The sequence below is a fragment of the Acomys minous genome (assembly GCF_964271855.1).
Source record: "Acomys minous genome assembly, chromosome: 9".
Lineage (NCBI taxonomy): Eukaryota > Metazoa > Chordata > Mammalia > Rodentia > Muridae > Acomys > Acomys minous.
In genome coordinates this window covers 67,645,140-67,670,991 of record NC_140490.1, presented here as the reverse complement: position 1 = coordinate 67,670,991, position 25,852 = coordinate 67,645,140, and the positions used below count along the sequence as shown (strand labels likewise).

Below are 25,852 nucleotides of genomic sequence, written 5' to 3'. Positions count from 1 at the left end.
AAGGATGCGAGCTTGTGGACTGCCTCTGGATCCGAGACAAGGCAGGGCAGGAAGCCAGTCACCATCCCATTGCCCAACTGACTGGCAAACCTGTTTGCTGCTATGCAGGTGTGCTCTGGGCTCTCAGAACACCTGGCCTTGGTCAACTGGAGAGACTCAGGAGGTCAAGGTTCACAGAAGCAGAGTTTGCAACCATACAAAACTATCTAGACTGCTGTGTTCTGTGAGGGCCACATTTTGTAGGGTGTACAGTTTCTGTCGCAACTCTGTACCACTGCAGTTGCCTCATAAAAACTGGCTCACAAATGGACCCCATGTATACTAATAAAACTTTATTTATAAAGATAGGAACTGAGCTAAATTTGGTCTGAGGCTCTTTAAGTAAAATACTGGTGATGAGCTGGGCATAATGGCTCATGCCTTTGATCCCAGCTCTTGGGAGGCCGAGGCAGGTGGATCACTGTGAGTTCGAGGCCAGCCTGGTCTACAGTGTCTTCCAGGACAGCCAGGGCTTGTTGCACAGAGAAACCCTGTCTTGAAAAGCCAATATATGTTGGTGATGTGCCTTTGAAAATGGCTGATGATTTACTTCTTTTGATACAATATTTAGAGGGAATAGATAGCATCAAGTCTATAATAATTTTCTATTTATGCATATGTATGTATAATATATGCGTGTAAGTGCCTGGGAAAGCCGGAAGAGGGCACTGGATTCCGCGGAGCTAAAGTTACAGGCAGCTGTGAGCCGTCGGATGTGGGTACTGGAATCAAACTCAGCTTCTCTGGAAGAGCAGCCAGTGCTCTTAACTGCTGAGCCATCTCTCCAGCACCACAGAAACTTTTATTTTTATTTTTATTTTTAGCAAACTCTCATATATCACATAATAATAATATCCCAGGTATTGTTCTAAGCACTTTGAAATTCCTGTGAACTAAGTCCTTGGGATATCTCAATGAAATTATTGTTATTACTATCCCACTTACAGATCTTGGGAAACTGAGACTGCACAGTTAAATAATTTGCTCAAGATCACACAACCTGCTCCTTCAGGGAAGGCTTCATCAGTCTAGGTAGCAAGGAGGACTCTATTTGAAACTGTGCTGAACACAAAGGGCCAGCAGCCTTGCAAACAGTTGCCAGATCCTGGAGAGAAGTTGGCCCCTTTAGAAGGGCTGGTGAGAAGAATCTGGTGTTCACCACTGTACTGCAAACCCATCAAGGCAGAGACAGCATCTCTTTTTGTTTGTTTGTTTGTTTTTTCAAGTCAGGGTCTCTCTGTGTTAGCCTTGGTTGTCCTGGACTCACTTTGTAGACCAAGATGGCCTCAAACTCACAGCGATCCACCAGCCTCTGCCTCCTAAGTGCTGGGATTAAAGGCATGCGCCACTACGCCCAGGAGCATCTTTTTTAAAAAATTAATTTAATCAGATTACAGCTCAATTGTTATCTCATCACTTTTATCTTCCCATTCCTTCCTCCCTCCCACTTTCACCCTATTCCCATCCCCTAGGTCTACGACCCAGGGGGACCTCCTCCCCACTCTATGATCACAGGCTATCAAGTCTCATCGTGGTAACCTGTATCACAGACAGCATCTTATTCATAGCCCTTGGACCTGGCCCTGTGCCTGCCCTCAAAAGCACAAACATTCTGCTATTGATGGTATTTCTTGAATAATGGTACAAGTAAAAAAGAGTAAATGTTTATTTAAAATGACAGAATACCAAAGGTCTTTCCAGAGGAGCTGTGCAATACCAGGATGGAGCCTACACGCCACATCAGAAAAGTCCCTGTTCTTGATGCACTCCCACTTATGTCACTACCTCTGACGCTGTCACAGAGAATGTGGCAACATACCTCTACATCCAGGAAAGGAATCAGGAAACCAAGGACAAGTGGCAAAGCTAGCAAGATGGGCACACCTGTTCACCAGGAAGAAGAGATTGCTTCCTGCCACCCAACCCAGGCTCCCACCCAGGGGTGGTGCTGGCCTTGCCACATACCGGCGTGATGATTGCCGCCACACCAATGGGCTGCTTGAGGACCAGGCCCCGCTTATCTTTGGCAGAGGTATAGATGATGTCTCCGTAAACACGGCGAGCTTCCTCTGAGAACCATTCTAAGAAGAGGGCTGAATATAGAATTTCTCCCTGGGCCTCTTTTAGTGGCTTTCCCTAAATCAAATCAGAAAAGGTCATGTGCGTTGCCTTCTAGTAACCACCCCCACCCCCACCCCCACCATCAACATTAACATCATCATCATCATCATCATCATCATCTGCACAGCTCTGTGTTCCTAAGTTATTCAAAGCTGTTAAAAAAAAAAAAAAGAAAGAAAGAAAGAAAGGGGGTGGGCGGGAACTTTGCATCGAAAAGCTCAGAGGTTGCTGAGAAATGACTGACTTTGGTGCAAGTCTTAGAGGTTGCAATGATGGAATAAGTGTTCACAGCTTAGGGGTGGACACAGAGCACTGCACAGTCTAAGGCTTCCTGGGTATTAAGTCACGGTGTGAAATCTCCTAGTCTGTGAATGAACTAATGGTGCAGTTTACAAACTGAAAAATAATGAGAAAACAAAAACAGGCCACCTAGGGCGCTGGGTGTAGTGGCGCACACCTTTAGTCCCAGCACTCAGGAGGCAGATGCAGGTGGATTGCTGTGAATTCGAGGCCAGCCTGGTCTACAAAATGAGTCTACGACAGCCAGGATGACACAGAGAAACCCCAACTTGAAAAAAAAAAAAGCAAAACAAAACAACAGCAAACCGGTTACTAGAAGACAATGGTGGGGCTCACCACAGCTAAAGGCAGCTGCACAAGACCAAGCCGGTCAAAGTTCCAACGCCAGAGAGCAAAGGCCCCATGGAGATATAAGCAGTGGATGGCTTCTGGGGCAGGGGAAGTAATTTGTTTATGAAGGAGTGGCCCTGGCCCTGTAGGTCACCATGCCCCAAGGTGTGGCCTCAAACCAATGACCAGCACTAGCTGCACTAAAGCCATTTAGTAAAGTACAATTCAGAGGACAAGGAGTTGGCAGGAGACTTGTTGGAGGGGGCCCAAGGGGGAGGTGGAAAGAGTGAAAAGAACGAAAGTCTCAACAAATAAATAAGAAACATTATATTTAAAAAAGAGAAAAACTGGCTCAGTGGTTAAGAGCACTGGCTACTCTTCCAGAGGACCTAGGTTTGACTCCCAGCACCCATACTGTGGCTGACAACCATCTATATCTCCACTTCTAGGGGATTCAATGCCCTATTCTTGCTTCCTCTGGCATTTGGACCCACAAATGTACATACGAACATACACATGAATAAATACTAGCATAAATCTTTAAAAAAAAATAAAAAAAACTAGATTAAAAAAGTCAGTATCCAGATAGCTCCAAACAAACCTATTCCCTAAATATTTATTTTCATTATTTTTAACTATGTATGTCTGTGGGGCTGTGTATGCACATGAGTGCAGGTGCTCACAGATGTCAGAGGCATTGGACCCCCTGGCATGACAGACAGCTGTGAGCTGCCTAATGTGAGTTTGGGGAGCCGAACTTGGGTCCTCTGCAAGAGTAGTGCATGGGCTCACTTGCTGAGCCATCTCTCCAGCCTGCCTCCCCCCCCCATCTAGTTCTTGCAGATTAACAACAAATATAATACAGCACATAAATTTTGTTTTAGCAAATGTGTTTTCTGAGCACCATGATGACGCAATCCTTCATCATCAAAGGGCTGCAGGTTCTTAAGCTTCCCCACGCTCTGATCTAACCACCCTAGGACTCCTCCTTGCAGCCACAAGCCAGGATCTTGAACTCACACTCTCCGCCGTTATGATCTTGGCAAGGTCGTCCTTATTTTGCATCATTAGGTCATACCATTTACGGAGTAATGAACTCCTCTCCTGGAAGAGAAATGAGGCAGAGGAGCAATGAACTGGGAAGTGCAAGAAAGATGGCTCAATAACCTTTACCTGCCCCTCCCTCCCCTCAAAGCACCCCAAGTGTGAACTTCACCAGGCTGTGGTATGCCCCAGTAGCTCCTAAAACATCTCTGGTTTTGTCTATGGGTTCTTTCCCCAAAGGAATTAGCACCTGGCAGGGAACGGTAGCGAGGGAAGGGGCCGAATTAGAGCAAGGTTTAATGACACACATATATGAAGAAGCCAACATGAAACCAAGGAGGAAGCTGAGGCAGGAGGATTGCCTGAGCCCAGAAGTTTGAAGCAAGCCTGTATCAATTCAATGGCAAATATATACCTGAGGATGACCTTGAACTTCTGAGCATCCTGCCTCTACCTCCTGAGTGCCCGAATTAAGTGTCTGCCACAAGCCCAGTTTATGGGGAGCTGGGATTGAATCCAGGGAGTCATGTGTGCTTGGCAAGCTCTTTACCAAATAAGCAACATCGCTAGTCCAGGAGGGCTATTAGTCTTACCCTCATCTGCCTGGACAGCCATCCAATGCAATGAGCAAACCTAGTGTGTCATTCCAACATTGTAATCCATTCAGAAGTCTAACTTTTTACATTTGTAATTCCACTTGTGAACAGAGAGCCTGTGTGTACACACAGCACTGCTGCCTCTGGAGAGTGTCCCTTTCCTATTCTGGACAGACTAACTAACAAGCTGTGTCTCCTCACGCCTCAAGGATTTTGCTGAGGATACGTGTTCAGAAGAAGATGGGTCTCAGCTCTGCCACGAAAGTACACCACCATCATGGTTGCATTTTACCCCTTCCCATTTCATAAAGCACCACGTGTTCTTTCACCCTGATGAGAGAGAACTTATTAAAATCCAGGCAGCCTGGCTCTGAGGAGTGAATACAGATGTGCTAATGAGCCTGGAGATGTGCTCCAGTGGGTAAAGTGGTGTGCATGAAGCCCTGGGTTCCACCCCAACGCAGCATAAATCTGGGCATGGTGCAACGTGCCTAATCCAGGCACTCAGGAGGTGCAGGCAGGAGGGGTCAGAAGTGCAAGGGCACCACTCACTACACACCACGTTTCATTCCAGCCTGGGCTACCTATGACCCCACATCAGGGCAAAAGTGACAGTGGCCTGTTTAGCACTGTAAACATGGGATACCATGTTTAGTCTGAAAAAGAATGAACGAAGATAAAATAGCATAACTATAGAAATAAAAAGTAATATGTGGGGCTGGAGTAAGAGTTCAACAGTTAAAAGCAAATATTGCTCTGGAAGAGGACACAAATTCTAGCCTCTGTAGGCACTGGTACAATCTCTCTCTCTCTCTCTCTCTCTCTCTCTCTCTCTCTCTCTCTCTCTCTCTCTCTCTCTCTCACACACACACGCTATACATAATTAAACATAAAATATATATTTTAAAAGTAAGAATTTGCCTTTGGTTACCCAGGTTGAAGGTACATAAGCCAGGGGAAGTCATGACTAGCATGCAGAGGGTGGACCAAACTGTTTACCTCAAGCAGGTAACCCCTGGGGTCTCAGAATGCTACCTTACCTGGAGACAAGGTCTTTATGGAAGCAGCAACATAAAATGAGGCCCTTTAGTTTCATCCTAATCTAATATTAAAGTTGTCATTCTAAAGGCAAGATGTGGGTTGGATGTGGTGGTCCATGTCTTTAATTCTAGCACTGAAGAGATAGAGCCAGGGGGATCTCTGTGAGTCCAAAGTCAGCTGGTCTGTTGTGGGTTCCAGGCCAGCCAGGAATAAATAGTGAAAAAAAAAGTGTGTGTGTGTGTGTGTGTAGATAACAAAACCCATACAGAAACAAGGAAACAGTCATCTACAAACCATAACCATGTAGAAAAGTCTGGGATAAACTCTGCCCTCGCAGACTTCAGAAGACTGCTGCTTGAACACTTTGCTTCTAGACATCTATACTTTAGCTCTAAGAGAGGTTGTTTCTGTTTGTTAAGCTCCCTGTTGGCAGCATCTTGTTACAGCAGCTGTAGAGCACTAACCAAGATACCCCTTTGTTTCTGATGAAAGTGCTCCTAATACAAGTGACTGACTGAGCAGCCTAGCTCAGCAACACAGCAAGTCAAGAGTTGACGGCTTCTTCTCAAGTTGACTGGCTACTGCAGCCCAGCATCAAGAGGGAGACCTCACTGCACCTAAGAAAAGATCAAAGCCTCCATTCCATAAATGTCTTCCACTCAATATACACTCATCTCAAACCATCATTAGGTGCACAATCCTAACTTGACTAATAAGTTGAAGATCACACGTCTGCCTTAACTATGCGGCTGTGTGGACATGCAAAACTCAAGCAGGGTCTCGGACAGGCCAAAGAATGGATGGTAGCATGTACCTCCCATCCCAGCTCCTCCACTAGACCCACCCGGATGCTCCAGCCACATCGTGGCTCTTGATGTCCACCTAGCAGAATCTTCCAAAGACTAAGCATACCACCTACAAAGCACCGGGAATGCTATTTAGCCTTCAAAGTCATCCACAGCCTTATTCCCTGAACTTGTGGCTGCTACCTCAGATGGCAGAAGGGACTTAGCTAACGTGGTCACAGATTGAACTGTGGAGATTATTCTGAATCCTCAGGTGGGCCCAGTGCAACCCTGAGAGTGACTGCGACAGGACAGAGTCAGCAGATCCCATGCAACCAGAAAACCAAACGTCAGAGAGATGGAAGGCAGTGGGCGAGTACGTATGGGAAACTTCGAGATTCCAGAAAAGACAGGGGAACAGATTATCCCCTAGAACCTCTAGAAAGCATAAAACCTTGCCAACCCAAGCTGGAAGGTGATGGCACACTTTTAATGCCGGCACTCAGGAAGCAGAGGCAGGCTGACCTCTTTGAGTTCAAAGCCAGAGTGGTCTATACAGTGAGTTCCAGCTCAGCCAGGAGTTCACAGAGAAACCTTGTCTCAAAGGAAAAGTTTTCACTTATAGGTGATAATACCAAACTCCTTTTAAATTGAGAAGCAAAAACATAAACATTACATAGTGTCCTTTCTCCAGGTAACCAAATGTGGCAGTTTACCTGACAAGTTTCTGAAGCCTAGGAATTTTTAGGCAAACCTAAACATTGCCAGTATACATGGAATAGAAGAGTAAAAAAATAACCTCAGGTTACTGCCAGGACCCACTTCTGTTCTCTGTTTCCTGTTCCACCATGGGGTCCAGCCACCAGGGAGCAGTGTCACCATGCCTTTCCCACTGTAACAAGCCAAATCCCCCTGAATGGTGAGCCAGGCTCACTTCTTCCTCCCTTAAGTTGTTTTTGTCAGACATTTTGTCTGACACACATGCTCTAGTTTACAAGGTGGGGAAAGGTCGTAAACACATGAAAGATGTGAGGCTGACGACGAGGTGTATGGGCCCGTTCTGCTGCTTCAGAGGAAGCAGCCAAGGGACTGACAAGCCCAGAGGCAGAAGCCACACCTGAACTAGACCTTCAAGTGCATCCTTTCTTCCCTCAGCGATGTCCCAGCACCCAGGAACGCCTTATTCAAGAAGGAAGTTCCCCTAAGAAGTTCCAGGCTCTTGTAATCTTAGAGCCCAAACACATTCATGCAACCATAGCCTTCATCCTAATGCATGGTGTTGCCTATTTCAGAGGGGCCACAACAGCACGTGGTTGGTTGCCAAACTACCCAACAGTTCCCTGCACGTAGTGGTGCCCTTGATCTTGGTGAGCCACTGGGAGTCTGTAAAAGGATGCTACAGTATCAAGGGGTCCGGCCTGCCCCTGCTCCCCTGCCGTCATGCCTACAGCTGAGTGCACATGCAGGTACTGTGTGTACTTGCATGTGCAGCTTTAACACTTACCTCTCTAGCCCAGGCTCACTTTCAAACTGCAGCTCATCTATACAAACCCCTACCTGAGCGTCTTCTGGGCAGCCCATCATTTTAGAGGCATGGGTCCTGAACACTGCTCCACTTACATTTGCTCAGACTCCTCCCCCCCCCCCCAAAAAAAAATTCCAGGGTTGTCATTGATTCCTTTCTCTCCCACCCCCTGATACACACCAGCGGATACAGTCAGCTCTACCTTCTACTACATCCTTTATGTTATGGGATCTTTTGACACTGCCTCTACCTAGTTTGAGCCATCATGCCCTCCCACCTAAGCCAAGCAGTGCCCTCTGTTATGGTCTGAGTGTGCCCCTAACTCCTCAGTCCCAGGTTCCTGTACTGGAGGCTTAAGCCTTCAGTGACTGATAAGAGGGCAGCACCTACCCAGTGGCCTGAACGTCTTTAGAAGGGATTAAGGTAGTTCGCATGGAACCACGAGCTAGATATATTTTTAATATTTGGTTATTACCATTATTAAAGTGAACATATGTGTCGCACCGCATACATAGAGGCCAGAGGACAACTCTGAGGTTGGTTCTCCCCCACTTTTGAGTTCGGAGGGACTGAACTCTTGTCACCAGATGTGTACAGCAACAGCCTTTACCTACTGGCCCCTGGAGTCTCTAGCTCTCTATCTGGAGATATGATCAGGCATGCCCCCACCATGATGTCATACATCATTGGGGTCAAATCCATTAGGACCAGCAGATATTGGACATTTTGTAAATGAGTGAATCAATTACTGGTTCAACTTGTTATTCTAACTTTTTTTTTTATTAATTATAATTGTAGATTGGAATGGTAAGCTTACTTTTAAAAATATTTTTGTTTATAAATAAAATAACTTTTTATTTATTTTTATTAGTTTCATACAGTTTGTTTTGATTATATTGCCCAAGATCCACCCCCACCTTCCCTACCCACACAACTTTGTGTCTTTTGTGTTCTTTTCTTTACCCATCAAGTCCAAATGTGTGCTTCATGCATATTTTCAGATGTGTGGCCTTCCACTGGACTGTGGCTGACTGACTCTTCCTCTTCCAACAACTGCAATAGCGTCTTGCCCAGGCACGGATGTGCAAGTCCCATCTCCCCTCTCTGCTGAGATCTGGTCTAGCTTGGCCTTGCACAGGGCTTATGCATGTACTCACAATTGCCGTACGTTCCTATACATAGCCGTCCTGCTGTGTTTGAAGGACCCTGTTTCCCTGAGCTCATCCTCCAGCTATGGCTTTTACGGTCCTTCTGCTCCCTCGTCTGAAATGGTCCCTGAGCTTTGGGAGGAGGAGGCAATCTAGATGTCCCAGTTGTGGCTGAGCATCCCCAGTCTCTCACTCACTGCACCTTGGCCAGTTGCTGCTCTCTGGCTACTCATCATCCACTAAAAATAGAAGCGTCTCTGATGGGTGTTGAGAGATGCATTAATCTAGGGATATGACAAGAAGTCGCTAGGAATCAGCTTAGTACTGTGTCCGTTTAACAGAACAGCAGTAGTAGGTTCTCCCACAGGGCTGACAGTGGTGCCAGGGATGGGGCTCATCTTGTGGAATGTGGCTCTCCACATGAGAGTACAGAGGGGTACTCTCATGATGTTCATGTCACTACTTGTGCCAGTGGGCATGTCCTGCCAGCTGTTGTTGTAGCTTGTTGGGTTCACAGCTGGGTAAGACCAATAATTACCTTTCTCCTCTGGTAATATGCTATCTGAGCATTTCTCTTGCTATGCTGAAACGATGTGACCAGAAGCAGCTTGAGGAGGAAAGGGTTTATGTCATCGTCGAGTCCATCATCAAAGGACGTTAGGGCATGAGCGGGAGGTAGAAACCTGGACCTTGGAACTGATGCAGAGGCCATGGAGGATGGCTTCTAACTCGCTTGTTTCTTCTGGTTTTCTCAGCCTCCTCTCTTATACATCCTAGGACCACCTGGCCAGGGCCACCACCTGTAAGTGGTTGGGCCCTTCACATCAATCGTCAATCAAAAAGGAAAAGCTGCGCTACAAGCCAGTCTTACAGAGGCCTTTCTTAAGGTTACTTCTTCCCAGATGACCCACCTTGTGTCAAGGTGTCAAACTGACATAAATTTACCCGTTGTCAACTTCACACACAAATGCACCACTTGAGCCGTAACCTTTCCTTTCTTGATGGTCGCTGGATAGCATGTAACATAAAGCTCACAATGTAAAACCTCTCTACTTTTAAAAGTCCCAGTCTTTACAAATCCAGCAATACAAAAGCTCAGTTTCTTTAAAACACTTAAAGACTCAAAATAAATAAATAAATAAATAAATAAAAAGAAAAAAAGAAAAAAGAAAAAGTCTGAGCGTGGTGGCACATGCCTTTAATCCTACCTCTTGAGAGGCAGAAGCAGGTGGATGGCTGTGAGTTCAAGGCCAGCCTGATCTACAAAGTGAGTCCAGGACAGCCCAGGCTAACACAGAGAGACCCTGTCTGGAAAAACAAAAAAACAAAAATAAATAAATAAATAAAAATAAAGTAAATAAATAAAGTCACTCCAAAGCATTGGAACTATTTCTAAAATACCCCAAATCTCCTTGAAGTTTCTCTAAATATCCAAAATCTTTGTAAAATTCCAAAAATTTCTCTTAATTTTCCAAAGTCTCTTCATTGAAGGTGTCTATAAAACTAAAATTAAGTTAAATACTTTCTTATTCCAAGAGGGAAGGGCCAGGCACAGTTACAATCAGAATAGAGCGAACCCGACATCCAACAGCATAAGGCTAGTGTCAGACTTCTGGAGCTCACAGTCCTGAGTTTTGCAGCAGCATGTCTCCAGCGCTGCCATCCACAGCGCACACGGCTTATCTCCCGGGCTGAGGCTGGCTCCACTCCTCAGCTACTGCTGTCCTTGGAGGCCGCATCACCATTGCACTGGCATCTCTAAGATGCTGGGCTCTCCCGCTCTAAATGGGCTGCATCTTCACCAACGGCCTCTCCTGGGCACTTTTCAGGGACTCCAGCCCTGCCACATAATGCCAAGCCTCAGCTGCCCTCCATGACCCAATACCACCTGGCTAACTCGTACAGACTACTAAAGATGGATGGCTTCCAGCATGAGAGACATCCTGTCCCTACTCTTACAGACTACTAAAGATGGATGGCTTCCAGCATGAGAGACATCCTCTCCCTACTCTGGACCACAGCTTCCGTACGCTCACCCTGAGGAAATCCCCCCAGAAGATTTCATCTCAATGTCTCTTTTTAATCACCACTAATTTACCAGCTCCTGCTGACCAGCACTGATTGTCCCAGAAAAGCAAAAATTTTGCATTGGTAGCTTTTAATTCAAAATACCACACAAATGGCTTTCACGGAGTCTTTAAGGGACCTTTAAACTCTTCTCTGGACGTTCACATGCCAGGCCTCCATCGTGTGCGCTGCTCTCAACTTTAGCTGCCAAACTCAACCGTTCTTCCTGTCCAAAGTTCAAATGATACCACAGTCCTTCCTCAAAACACGTGGTCAGGTCTGTCACAGCAACGCCTGTATCTGGCACCAATTTCTGCCTTAGGGTTTCTATTGCTGTGCTAAAACACCACAGCAAAAAGCTACTTGAGGGAAGAAGAGGGTTTGTTTCATCCTATACTTCTCAGTCATCAAAGGACATTTAGGGCAAGAATCGGAGGCAGGAACTGATGCAGAGGCCACGGATGAGTGCTGCTGACTAGCTTGCTCGTCATGGCTTGCTCAGCCTGCTCCCTTATACACCCCAGGATGACCTGCTCGGGGGTGACACCACTCACAATGGGCTAGGCCATCTCCTATCAATCAAGAAAATCTCCTACAGGCTTTCCCACAGGCCAATCGTTTTATTAAGATTCCTTCTTCTCAGACGACCCAATTGTGTCAAGTTGACGAAAGAAGCCAGCCAGCACACATTTGTAGCAGTGTCCGGCACTATGACATCTTTAGCCAGTAGAGGCGAAGCTTCTAGATCAGAACCAGCTTGATACCTCTATGACCTCTGACTCAAATATTTGGTGTCTTCAGCAATAGGGTCTTAGCATCAAGTTCTAGGAAGTAACCAATAGCACTGGCAATAGCCTTTAATAACACTAGAGACCTCTTTTTTTAAAGTCATATGGAAACCTACCTTCTACTGTAGAAGCTTCGATAGATAGATAGATAGATAGATAGATAGATAGATAGATAGATATACAGGCAAATAGATAGATAGATGATAGATAAATTGAAGATGAAGTTACTCTTTAACAGGATAGCAATGCCCTTACTAGGCCCCATAGGCTAACAAAGAGCTCAGTGCCAGGAATGGAGTACACCTTTTGGAGTTGTTAGCCACTGAGGTCCTGTAGACCTCCAAACAGTATAGACTATTATTGATCTTGAAATCAGCTAAATCCATAGGAGAAAACCAATTAGTTTCCTTATAAAGTTGGCCCGCCTCAGGAAAACAAGCACAAGCCAATAACTCCTCTTAGCAGGTCTGTCCTTCCACCACGCCCCTCTTACAACATTCTCGACTCTGCTGTCAGGCAAAGTAAGGCCAGAAGTCCTAGGAAGGTCCACAGGTTCCGAATGAAGCAGCCCCCAGCTCTACCTCAGCTTCCTGCATCTCTTCCTAGCTCTCTTGGTCTACTGTGGGCCACGAGGGCCTCCTTGCTGTTCTGGAAGCTGAGTAGCCACATTTCTGAGTTGCTCAGGATCTCCCCCCTTACCTCACTCTCTCAGTCTGTATACCTTATATCCTGAGGAAGGCCTGCCCTGATGTTACAGGAGGAAATGTGTCCCTTCCTAGAGTGGCGTGTTGAAGTCTTGACTCTCCTCATCAGTGCATCAGAAGGAGACTGTGTTTGGAGATAAAGTCTTTAAAGAGGTGATTAAGTTCAACGAGGCCTTCAGTCGACAACTGGCCCCAGAAGAAGGTGATAGTGACAGGACCTCAGAGACCACGTGGAGAAAAAGAACAATGTCTACAAGCATGAGAGAGAGGCCTCAGAAGAAAGCGGGCCTGCCACCATCTTGGCCTCTGTCTTAAATGCTCTATTGCTGTGACAAAACACCACAATCAAAAAGCAAGTTGGGAGCAAGTTGGGGAGAAGAGGGTTTATTTTTATTATTTTTAATTTTTTTTTAATTTTTTTGGTTTTTGGAGACAGGGTTTCTCTGTGTAGCCTTGGCTGTTCTGGACTCACTTTGTAGACCAGGCTGACCTCGAACTCACAGTGATCCACGTGCTCAGCCTCCTGGGTGCTGGAATTAAAAGCATGCGCCACCACACCTGGCTAGGACAGGGTTTAATTGCTTACACTTCCACAACACTGCTCATCACTGAAGGAAGCCGGGGCAGGAACTCAAACAGGGCAGAGCGTGGAAGGAGGAGCTGATGCAGAGCCCATGGAAGGGTGCTGTTTACTGCCTCGCTCCACTGTGAGTGGGTGACACCACTCACAAGGGGCTGGATGCTCCCCTACTGATCACTAATTAAGAAAATGTCTTGGCAGGGAGATGTGGAGGCCCACACCTTTAATTGCAGCACTTGAGAGGCAGAGGCAGGAGGATCTCTATAAGTTCAAGGCCAGCCTGGTCTACAAGAGGAAGTTTCAGAACAGCCAGGGCTACATAGTAAGACCCTGTCTCATAAAACAAAAAACAAATAGAAAAAGAAAATGTCTCACAGGTTTGCCTATAGTCCAGTCTTACAGAGGCATTTCCTCAACTGAGGCTCCCTCCTCTCTGAAGACTTTAGCTTGTGTGAAGTCCACACAGAACTAGCCAGCACAGCCTCTGACTTCAGGCCTCCAGAATTGCAGGAAGACACAATTCCGTCACTTAAGCCATCCACATGGCACTTTGCAGTGATGTCCTCACAGACCTGAATACATGACCACACTCTAGTCCTCACAGACCTGAACACACGACCACACTCTATTCAGCACTGTGACCTTCCCTCTGACCTCTGACCTCTGACCCTGCATCTCCTTTTTGCCCCTCACATCATTCATCACCCCCCAGTACACTTCCTTGCCAAGGTAGGTGTTTATTGCTTGCAGTTTGGATCTCTAAAACACACACATAATGTGAGCTCTATAAGGGGCTGCATCTATTGGGGTTTGTTTGTTTAGACTTATTTATTTTTATTTCATGTATCTGAGCATTTGCCTGTATGTATGCGCACCTTCTGAGGACTTTTGATCCTGGAACTGGAGTGACAGACTCTTGAGAGAGCCCAGGAACTCGGCCAGAGCACCAAGTGCATCTTAACGGCTGAACCGCTCTCCAGCCTCCCGGCACCTTTTCTCTTGACTCTCCATTGCAAGCACCTCTAGAAGCCTGTGACACACTGGGAAACTACAGGCTGGGTGGGTGGATGGTAAGACTTCGGTGTGCTTGTACCCCTATCACTAGGCAACTTCAGAGAGGCTGTGAAGGGTAAGGAAGCAATGATTTCACGGGGCTGACTGCAGGGGTAATATCATAAGTAAAGGAGGAAGACTTTTTCTAAAATAGCTTTCTGTCAGTACCATCTAACCCCGACTGTCCAGCCATCTCTGTTAGTAAGCTGTAGCCCTTACCCACTCCGATCTAAAATCAGAGAATGTGTCTGAACTTTTCAGTCCCCTAAACAAAACTCACACATCCTTTCTCGGTGTCCTTGACACGACCCCCACATACAGATACATAGCCCCTACATGCAGCTTCCACTCAGGCAGGCTGGCTCACAATAATACTCAGCTGCTCAGGTTCTTAATTATGCACCCGTCAGTCTCTCTTACTTGAGGTTTGAAAGCAGGGGGCTCTGACAGCGAGCTGGGCACCGACCCATGCTCCAAATTTATTCGTCTCTTTTTGTCGTTCCCCCGGCTTTCGGTAATGTGTATCCCCAGGCACTGGGACGGAAGTGTCACGGGGTTAGTTTCACTTTGGGGATCTCTGCCTCTCGCTAGGCCGAGAACCTGCACCTGACGCGCTGCGCTCTCACCTTGACCGAGACCCCTTTCCAGCTGCAGAAGGCATCGTAGGCGGTGCGCACGGCGGCGCGGGCCTCTGGCACCCCGCAGTCGGCGACGGTGCCCAGAGTGGCGCCACTGGCGGGGTCGTGCACCGGGAAGGTGGCGGGGGCTGGGAGCCAGCGACCGCCCACAAAGCTGTCCCCACGGAGTAGGTCGGCGGGGAGGCCAGCGGGGCCGCTGGCGTAGCTGCGCCGCTGGGCTCCTGCGGGACAGAGGCAGAGACGGCGGCCCGGAGTTGGCAACGCCGGACGTGCGGCCCAGAAGCTCCGCCGCAAAAAGCAGGTCGCCATGGCCCGGCAGTGGCGGCGACAGCGGCAAGCGACAGGCAAGCGGGCACGCAAGAGCTCAGGGGTCGCGGGGAAGCGGGAGCGCGGCGGCGGGGACGCGCGGGGCGACAGAGACCGCGGCGGGAGGGTGGCGGAGATGCCGAGAGCGCCCTCTCCCTGCGCTCCTGGAGCTGCACCGAGGTCCTGAACCGGCCTATGCTCCCCAGGTGCTCCTCTTTAGGGCCTGCGAAGTGAAAGACTCCCAGAACATTAAGGCATCTTTCCCACTGTCGGATGCTCACCTGTCACTTCTTAGGCCTTAATTATGACAAGAAAGCCTTCTGTTCCCCTGTACCCCGGCCTTGGCAAACTGCGCTTTGTCTAGAGATGACACCGAGGCCCAAATTGCGGGTCCATAAACTGCAGCTCCTGAGTACTGGGATTTGGGACCACTGTTCAATGAGGGGCGAAGTGTGGCTCAGTAATCCGTCCCTTGCATGCTTTTCTGCATATCCCTTTATGAATTCGGAGCACAGCGCTCCTGAGTGTTGGGATTTGGGGCAACCATTCAACCAGGGTTGAAGTGAGGCTCTTGCATACTTGCCTGTGTATCTCCTCTGTTGGTCCTGAGCAGGATGATCCCAAGACATCTCAGAGCCTTTGCTTCATGACCTTAGCTGCTGTAGGTCTAGCAAGGCTGGAGTTTGCTAGGCAGTAATCAGAAACGATCCAAGTATCATCAATAAGGCGAGTGTGGTGGCCCATGCCTTTAACCCTAGCCATTGTGAGGCAGATGTAGGAGGCTCTCTGAGAATTCACGGCCAACCAGGACTGCATAGTGAGACCTTTTTTTTTTTTTTTTAAAGTCAACAGAGGTGTGAGGATTGAATATAGCACAATCACCATAAACAGCATCTTCATTCTCTTGTGATACCTGGGCCCCAAACTCTGCAGCAGCAAGGGACCCTAAATTTTAATTTGCGTAAAACCAATAGCAGGTCTGTCTCCGTATTTCTGGTGTCAAATGCAATTCAACCCTGTGCATTATTTTAAGATCCCAAGTCCTAACATTTCCTCATTTTTCAGTTACTCTAGACTGTGTGAGAGTGTCTTGCTGGTCTTTCTAGAGCATGCAGATTCTTCACTTAAAAATAATGACTATTGTTATTTCGAGAACATATTACTGTGTAGCCTAGGATGACCCACATCTCCTAGTCTTTCTTCCTAGAGATCTGGAATTACAGGCAAGTCCTACATGCCCCAGTTAGCGTACTGTATTTACAAAATGCTTTTAACTATTGGCTTTGTCTTCTGCTGAGTCATAGCCTCCCAGCCTTGTGCCAGTCACATCTGGCAGAAGTCATAATGTTATGCCAGGTTTTAATGAATCCCCAGTAAACACTAGGAGCCAATGCAGATGCAAACACACACTGTTTTTTAAATTTCAGCTTAAGTTGGGCCCACACTATCACTGACGCAGTGGATCAGGTGTGAGCCCCGAGTACAAGAAGGAAAGGACTTTTATAGATTGTAAGCGGGTTCACTACTTTTGCCCTTTGTCCTTTGTTTTTTATTGAGGGAATTGTGGAGAGCAGGGCTCAGGATAAGGAGGATTCCAGTGGCTGTCCCAAGCTGGCCTAGATACCTGCTGCCTGTAGGGGGCGCTCTGCTGACAGCTCATTCTACTTTCTCTGGGCATTTCTTTAGATCAGTCAGGTCTTAATCATTATAGGCCCCAATTTGAAATCAGCTGTGTCAGGTTCCAATGCAGAATTCCTTCTATTTCATTCTCTCCCTCCCTCTCTCCCTCTCCCCCTTCTCTCTCTCCCTCCCTCCCTTAACTGGTGGCACATGCCTTTAATCCCAGCATTTGGGAGGCAGAGGCAGAGGCAGGCAGATCTCTGTGAGTTCGAGGCCAGCATGGTCTACAGAGCGAGTTCCATGACAGCCAAAGCTACACAGAGGAACCTTGTCTCAAAAACAAAAACAAAACAAAAACCCCAAAACAACCAAACCGAACCAAACCAAAACCCCAGAAAAACCAGGTCTCATTCTGTAACCAAAGCTGACCTCAAAGGCATTATGCAGCCTAGGCTGAACTTGAATGCAGCAAATCCTCTGCGTCAGTTTCCCATGTGCTGGGATCATAGACACGTGTCACCACCCCTGGGTTGAGAAACCATTTAAAGGCTTGCCTGCTCTCCTTCTCAGCTGACTTGCCCACCAGGCACTGGAGGAGTAACACCTAGGATCCATAGCACTTTCATTGTTTATTTCTGTTAAAGTGAGAAGGAAACAAACACATGCAAACACCCAATTTAGGCAGAATCCCGATAGATTAATCTCCACATCAATGCAGGAGCAAACCCTTGATTTATTAACTCCCTTGCTGGCAGAAGGAGCTCACTAGGGCAACTCTCCTCACAGTCCGAGGAGTTCATTACGCGACACTCCCTGCTTCCCACACTGATTTTTTCCCCCCATAGCAAGGCTCCATTTAGAGCAGAAACAATTCTGTCCAGTCTCCTGTCTTATTTTCCAGAGGTCACCCAGATCCTGGACGGGCATGCTCACTAGGACCCATGGGAGAAGTGCTTTGGGGGGCTGAGGCCTTCCCTTTTCTCCTTATGGTCTTGGGCACCATTAGTTTCCAGGTCCTGGCTTTTTAAAACTTATTTATTTGTGTGGAGGAGGGGAGGGTGGCCAGACTTGGTTCATGCGGGGCCTGGAGACTTAGGCCATCAGGCTTGGCAGTAAGTGCCTTTACACAACAAGCTGTTATCACTAAAGCCTCAGTCCCGGGCTTTGTCCACCCTCTTCCCCAGCTATTGTCATGGCCCTGTAATGACAGCAACATATTAGATTACCGGAGAAATCAATTGCTTTAGTCTGGACACTAAAGTTATATCTAAAGCTGGGTTTGGCGGCTCATGCCTGCGTTCCCAGCATGGAGAGGCAGAGGCAGAGAGATCGAGAATTCGGGGAAAGGGCTGGGGAGATGGCCCAGTGGGAAAAAGTGCTTACAACACAGGCCTAATGATCTGAGTCCAGACTCCAGAACCTGTGTAAGAAGGTGGGGATTGTGGCACATACCTGCCATCCCATTGATCCTATGGCAAGATGGGAGGTGAGGACAGGTGAATGACACGGAAGCACCAGTTAGCCTGGAGGACTCAGAGAAGCAGAAGCAAGAAAGACTGCCTCAACACGGTGTTTGTATGTGTGTGGGGATGCTTCTACGGGTGTGCCTGCATTCACACACATACCCACATGTATACACACATGCAAATGCTCACGTGCACACTTAAAAATTAAGAAATCAGGGTATAGCTCAGCTACAGGGGGATGGGGGTATGAGGACAATCTAAAACTACATGTGGCTTTATAAAAAATAGTGTATCTCATTTATCTGCACATGGGGACTTGCTTTCATTTCAATAGCTTCCTCCAATTTTGCTTTATATCCATATCTAAACTTTTAGAAACAATCTGTCCCCTCCCCCATACAAGACAGTCTTTTTCTGTGTAGCCCTAGCTGTCCTGGACTGCCTTTGTAGACCAGGCTGTCCTCAAACTCACAGAGATCTACCTGCCTCTGCCTCCCTGAGTGCTGGGATCACAAGTGTGTGCCACCATACCCAGCTAGAAATAATCTTCTACTGACTACCTGAATGCAAAGTCTTTTTTTTTTCTTGATTGAAAATGAATCAATAAATGGGTTTAGGTTAGAACACTTGCCTAGAAGGAAAGAAGCCCTAGATTTTATCCCCTGTACCACAAAAACTAAGCAAAACAAAAATCGACAAGGAAAATAGTGGAATCATGATGAGTCTTTTGGGTCTGGAAGTTTTCTTCTGGGTGATAGTTGTGAACATGTATTGCACATACTGTATTCCAGCCTCCATTGAAAATGCATTATGTATTTACTCATCTGATATTCACAATGACCCATAAGGTGGAAACCATTCTTACCTCTGAATCACAGAGACACACAAGGTGGCAGAATTGGTATGCAAATAAAGTGCACGTGCCCACCCCCTCGGAGGGTATCTGCACACTTGCTTTTCAATTTGTGTGATTGCATTTCAGAAAAGCTTCAAATGATGAAATCACATTGTCTCTTTATAACAGAGAGCTGTGTTAGCAAAGGCAATATCAGTAGAATGAAAAATGGTTCCATAAACATGTGTGCATGCATGTGTGTAGAGGCCAGAGGTCAATATCAGGTGTCCTTTTCAGTACCTTTCCACTGTCTTATTTTGGAGATGGCCTCTCACCGAACACGGAGCTCACTGATTTGGCAAGGCTGTGCGGCCACAGAGCTCAGGGATCTGCTTGCCTATGCCTCCCCAGCACAGGGCTTACAGATGCGCATTGCTGTGCTGGCTTCTACAAAATGGCAGGGATGGGAACTCCGTCCTCCTGCTGGTGCTTTAATGACTATGCTATCTCCCCAGAACTATAGCTTAGCCTTCTGTCAATGTCATAGCTTTAAAAGAGACATGTAAACATGTTGCCATGCTTACAAAATAACAAGGACTTCACAAAAACTCAAGAAAGCAAAGTTATCACCTAACCATCACATTGTCCTGAGTGAGGAATTCCTTCCTTCCTTTTATTTTTCTTTAATCACATTAATAAATATAGTCATTCTAAACTTTGAATGTATAAAATACATCAGACATTTAGGATTAGGATTAGTAATGGAACCTGCTTCCTTCTTTGGTAGCTTCATGGCTTGTTTTGTTTGTTTGTTTGTTTTAAAATATCTGCTCAGCTAGTCCTTTTAAGCAGGGTTTTCACATGGTGATCCTTGGCAGTCCTTTAGCTGCTATCTTTTGTTGTTGTTGTTGTTGTTGTTGTTGTAAGCTTTTTATTACATTGATTTACTTGTGTATGTGGATGGGGAATGGATTCTCTCCTTCCGCTATGTGGGTCCTGGGATCAAACTCAGGTCAGCAGGCTTGGTACCAAGTACCTTTACCCACGGAGCCAGTTTGCCAGCCCCATTGTTGTTTTCAAGAAAAAGTTTCAGGGTAGTCCAGGCTAGCCTCAAACTCCCGTCAGTCATCTGGCCTCAGCCTGGAGAGGGACCGTAGTGGGACTTTATTTCCTGTTTCTGACTGGCTACTCTTCGGTGCTCTTAGGTTTACTGAAGTCCTAATTTATCACCACTGCCACCTCACCTGCAGGCTTGAGGAGTCTCAGAGTGAGAGGCCGGCAGGCAGAGTGGAACTGTGGGGCCCACCACAGACTGTGTGGATGGCTAGGACGAGAGGACACAGAGGACAGCATGATCATTGAAGGGACACCTGGTTTCCCATTTCAGTTGATTGTCGTGCCACAAAGGGAGGTTGGGTCAAGGGAGTCAGCCTTTGAGGATTTTATGTTGTTTTGTATAGACAGCTAAAATTCTAGATTTATATGTGAATTTCTTCACTTAAAAAAAAGCTAGTTTGACCAGGTATGCCGGCTCACAACTACAATCCCGACACTGGGAGATACAAGCTGGTGAGTCTGGAATTTAAGGTCATCCTTGGCTAGATAATTAATTCAGGCTATGCTGAATTTTGTCCCATTGACAAAAAAACAAAAGCAAGCAAAGTGGTGTAAGTTTATAAACACCCTGCCAGCCAAATTAAAACAAACAAACAAACAAACAAACTTCTAGACTGTGGCCTATAGGCCATTAGAAGTACTCAGGCCCAGGGTCTCTAGGTCAGTGCCCCTGCAGAATTTATTTCTTAAGTTTGAATGGGGCTGAGGTAAGGTTACAAAACACACTCCAGCAGACAGCCTTCTCAAATTCTCCTGCCTTTTGTTCCTTGTCTCTTGCCCTTGCTTAGCCTCAGAATGAATACTAATTTGGTTTCCTCCCAGTCTTTTGGGAGCACCCTGCTGCTTTGAGCACTTACAATGCATCATTTGAACGTTAAGGTCGCCACCATTTGTGTCCACCAATGACCTGGATTGTTTGCCTTGGGCTGCCTGTTGCTGATTGGCTACTTCATGATGAGTATGTTCTGAGTTTTCAAACTTGTCTCTTCGCCCTAATCTGTTTCCTGCTTCCATCTCCCAGGTGCAGTGGGTGTCTTTGAGCTACAAGAATCCGTCCTTGAAACACATCTCAGGTAAGTCCTGTTGGAAGAGCCGGAGTAGAAGGCCAGGAGTGGCTGGGGTTGCAAAACATACATACATGTGTCAGTATCTGTTGCCAAATACAAAAAGAGAAGCCGGTTCTAGGTGATCACCATAAAAGCTTTCCCAACATGCACTTGGGGCTTGGGAGGATGAGGAAACTCTCTGATAAGTGTGAGCAGAGGATGCCGAGATGCTGCCTGTCAACTTGCACAGGTGAGTGTCTTGTTTAAAAAGCAAGTGGAAGGCAACCTTGATTTGCTGAGGCAATTGGCTGTTGGGGGAAAATCTGGGTGGGTGGGAAGATAAAGCGCCTCCAGCAACAGGCTGTTAGAGAACCCAGCTGACTGCTTTCTCTCCCCTCCCAGATGGACAGTTTGTTTGCTCTTGTGGACAAGCTAAACAGTGGATGGTCAGTTGACTTCATTGGAAAACAGAATAATTTTGAAACGAGGCTTGGTTTCCCGTGTCAGTGACCTGTGTAGAGGGAACACACAGAGTCTGGGCTTGGATTTTGGAGTCAAACTTTGGCTACAGCTTGGATTGTCCCCACATGAACAGAGCTGCCAGGGAGGAATGACAACATGTCTGCTTTCGGGCTTTGGTCTGGCCTGCTGCTCCTGCTGTCTTTTTTTTGCTCTAGAAGTTCTTCTTGTGGCCTCTCAACACATGTAGAAATAGGTAAGTACTGGGCCTTATTTATCTGTCTGTCTGCCTGTCTGCCTGTCTGTCTGTCTGCCTGCCTGTCTGTCTGTCTGTCTTAGAGATAGGATCTCCTGATGTACCTCTGGCTGACATGGGGCTCACTGTGTGGAACTGGCTGGCCTCAAAGTTGAGAGCATCTCCCTCCCTCTCTTCAGTGCCGAGACTATGATGGTCTATTATTTGTGCTCCTTTGTGCACTCATTTTTAAGGATGATTATTTTAATTTTGTGTGTGTAGGTGCACGCACGTAAGTGTAGGTGCCCTTGGAGGTCAGAGGCATCAGCTCCACTTGAAGCTGGAGAGTTACAGGCAGCTATGAGCCACCCAACATGCGTGCTGATGGACAAATTATGTCCCTGCCAAGAGCAGTATGTACCTTTAGGCACGGAGCCATCTCGCCACCCCTATTTGTGTGTTATTAATTGGACAAGAATCTATCAGTACGCTTAAGACAGAAATTGGAAATCGATCCCACATATTGACACACTTCTCCCTGCTGTGGGAAGTGGCCTGACAGTGGAGAGAGGCAAGGTTGGGAAAGTTTGGGGCTAGGGAATGTCAGGCAGGCTTGGTGGAAAGATAGGTAGGTGAGAAAGCTGAGGCCCATTGTGTAAGGCCACTGGATGTTCCTGGCAGGGGATAGTGACGAACTGAAGAAAGTCACAGAACGAGGAGAGAAGGAAGGTGGATGCTTAAGGTAGGAGTGTGGGATCATTTTAGTTGCTTTTATACAAAGCAACTAAGTGGACAGGCATTTCCAAGTAGATGTAAAGGGCCATGTGTGGCCATGGGAATGGCTCCTGAGTGGCTGCGAATGGGTATGACACATCATCTGAGCTTTAAGGTCACCCTAATTTTCATCACTGACCTAAATTATTTCCCACAGGTCAAGTGCAACTGGCCAGGCTGCCTGCTTGTTACTATTACAGGAGTCCAGCTTAGCATTATGGGAGTTCAGCAGGAGAAGGCGACACACCCCAGTGTGCCTGACCTCAGGGGCACAGGCAGAGCTATCTCGACAGATCTGCAAGAGGGAATCTCAGCTGAGGAAGGGCCTCCATCAGATTAGCCTGTAGGCAAGTCTGCAGGACATTTTCTTGATTCATGACTGATGGAGGAGGCTCAGTTCACTGCGGGCAGGAGAAGTCTGGGTGTATAAAGAAGCAGGCTGAGCCAGCCATGGGTGAGCAAGCCAGTAAGCACTGTTCCTCCATGATCTTTGCTTCAGTTCCTGCCTCCAGGTTCCTACTTTGAGTTCCTGCCCTGATTTTTCAACAATGGAGGCAGTGATAGGGGTGTGCAAGCCAGTAAAATCTTACCTCCCCAAGTTGCTTTTGGTCCTAGTGTTTATTTCAGCAATAGAATTCAAGCTAGGCCATAGATAGTGGATTCAGAAAGGTGAAAACATGAGGGTTTTAAAAACTTACTATTTCAGGCTTAGTTAAGGTATAGTTGGCAAAAATAAGTTGTATAAATTTAAGGTATGTGATGTGACATGCTGATAGCTAATGACACTCCATTACAGCAGCTATATGAGCCAGTTAATTGAAGATGCACTTTGCTTTGCATAGCTACCGTCGTAAGCTTGTGTGGCAAGTTTCTCCTAACAAAAGGATTTGGTTCTTATGCAATGTAACTATGACATTTTTTTTAACATGTGGAGAATGTAAAGCAATTCATAATACAATCAAAATAGGAGCACATTCTACAACGATTTTAGGTATATTTGATGTTCTGGGCTCTCTTTTATTTCAATAAAGATGATACTGCGTCATAGTTATGCCTGTTACAAAGAGTGACAAGGTTACAGACATAACAGGAAAACTTACCAATGTAAAGTAGATGTAAATTTTGAGCCATGGCAGGCAGGACCTTAGGATCACAGTTAGCAGTGTAAAGAGATGCAAACGGCCCCGGCCCAGGCCTTCCAATCTGCAGATGAGGAAATGGATCCTACTGTCTGAGGCTTATTTGTGGGTGGTCTGCCCTGGAATGACATGTCTTCACAGTGAGTCTGCTGTTAGACACTCTCCGTAAACTAGCCGTATGGTTCTGAGCAGCCCACAGTCCCTGTGTGTCCCACCAAGTGGGGGAGGGCAATCTAATGACTTCTGAAGGCTCTTCTAACTCTAGGCTAAACTGACAGTCGCTGAAGGGGAATACGTGTAAATGAAAATAATTTTTCTTTTTTAAAGATCCTTGGAGTAAAACAAAATTCTTAAAGTTTCTGGGTCGGTAAAGTAATGGATAGATAAGTCCTAATGGGTATTTGAAAATATCTAATCAGGGTGTGGGAGCTTATACCCATAGTCCCAGCAGTCCCAGAGCATAATTGTGAGTTCTGTGCCAGCTTGGGTTATAGAGTGAAACCCCTCCTTTTTTAAAATCTATGTCTACAGACATACATAAAATAGAACCAGCACAAATTCTAAAATTTTCATATAAAAGGCAACAGAAATTCCACCTTGTATTTACTAACAACCTAGACAACATGGCTGGTTTGTTTTCTCATTTCTTGTGTGAGGCCTCAGTGGAAGATTGATACTTATGTTAACTTGTTGTTAGAGCTGTCCTTGGTCAACGGTTTGCGTTGGGGGAAGCCCTGGAGTCCTGACTCTGTATGCTTTGTACGCTTATGACTTGACTGTTAGGGTATGACGGCATAGAGTTAGAGGAGTGGCTATTTTTTAAAATTGATACATGGATTTAAAAAATGAATGGTGTTCAGGCTGGAGAGATGCCTCAACAGTTAAGAGAACTGATTGCTCTTCCAGCGGACTGGGATTTGATTCCGAGTGTACCCGTACGGCAGCTATTTACTATCAGTGACTCCAGGGATCCAATTCCCTCTTCTGGCCTCTGAAAGGACTGAATGCATGTGGTAGAAAAACATATATGTGGGCAGAACCCCCATACACATAAACATTAGTCTTAAAAAAAAAAAAGAGTGTGATTCACAGTAGAAATTAGGTGTTGCCACTGAGTGTGTGTTCCCAGGAATGTCAACCTTCCCACTGATGCTAAGATTCAGGTTGGATCTCTGTTGTCTGTGTGTGGGGGGTGGGGTGGGGTGGAGGAGGCAGCTTTCTGAGATAACTTTGTCCTTCCCAAGAGATGAAATACCCTGGGGACCATTGGCCAGCCATGCTTTGGATCTTTCTTATGTTTTATGTCAGGGTTTATCTATCTAGTTTTGAGGCAAATACCATGACAGTCTCTTGTTTCCCAAGTTTCTCCCCAGTGACTGTCACTGTGTCCTCGTTCAGTATTTATTTTCTGCAATTCTGTCAGCCAACCTGTAAGGTGGCATTTTGCTTTCATTTCACAGAGGAGGGAACTAAGGTCTACAGGGTTAGGAGACTCATAAAAATTTGATTTATATTCTAATAATATAATCATTTTAAAAACAATATGCCTAAGCCAGGCATGGTGAAACATGCCTTTATTCCTTGTACTTGGGAGGAGGCAGGTGGATCTCTGGGAGTTCAAGACCAGCTTGGTCTACAAAATTCCATGCCTGCCAGGGCTACACAGAAAGATCCTGTCACAAACAAACAAACAAACAAGCAAACAGTTATGCCTAAAGACAACTTCAAGTGAGTGCAAGCTTACTTTTTATTTCTAGTTTTCTCTATAGTTTGTAACTAAAAACTCCAATGGTTTCCTTAAAAAAAAAAAATCTCTACAAGGCTAGATGGTTCAGCAGGTAAAAGTGCTTCATGCTCTTGCAGAGGACCCAAGTTCACTACAAGCATCCATGTTGAGAGGCTCACCACTGTGTGTAACTACTGCTCCAAGAGATCCTATGCCCTCTTCTGGCTTCCATGGGTAACTGCACTCATGTGCATATACACATACATATATACAGACACATAATTTAAAAGAAATATTTTTTTAAAAAATGATCTCTGGTAAGAATAGTTGAACTTAGTTTTTATGATATTCATGTCTTTCAGCCCACAGGG

General features: G+C 46.3%; 2 protein-coding genes across 6 annotated transcripts in view; one reads left to right on the top strand and one right to left on the bottom strand.

Annotated features, from left to right (window-relative positions):
* The window catches only part of ALDH5A1 (aldehyde dehydrogenase 5 family member A1), a 35,016-nt gene extending 19,815 nt beyond the window's left edge, over positions 1-15,201 (bottom strand). The window contains exons 1-3 of the mRNA XM_084794058.1: positions 14,748-15,201; positions 3,811-3,894; positions 2,005-2,175 (exon numbers count right to left, since the gene is read on the bottom strand). Of these exons, the coding sequence (XP_084650184.1) occupies positions 2,005-2,175; positions 3,811-3,894; positions 14,748-15,068 (576 nt within the window). The 5' untranslated portion in view covers positions 15,069-15,201. The remainder of the gene's footprint in view (positions 1-2,004; positions 2,176-3,810; positions 3,895-14,747) is intronic.
* The window catches only part of GPLD1 (glycosylphosphatidylinositol specific phospholipase D1), a 49,182-nt gene continuing 38,294 nt past the window's right edge, over positions 14,965-25,852 (top strand). For 2 of the 5 annotated variants that reach the window (XM_084794049.1, XM_084794045.1), the window contains exons 1-4: positions 15,253-15,271; positions 21,124-21,175; positions 21,551-21,863; positions 25,844-25,852. The exon at positions 25,844-25,852 is cut by the window's right edge and continues 47 nt beyond it. In XM_084794049.1, coding sequence (XP_084650175.1) covers positions 21,767-21,863; positions 25,844-25,852 — 106 coding nt within the window. In that variant the 5' untranslated portion in view covers positions 15,253-15,271; positions 21,124-21,175; positions 21,551-21,766. Of the gene's footprint in view, positions 15,104-15,252; positions 15,272-21,123; positions 21,176-21,310; positions 21,399-21,550; positions 21,864-25,843 lie in introns of those variants that run through there. The other 3 variants (XM_084794046.1, XM_084794048.1, XM_084794047.1) reach the window with 3 other exon arrangements.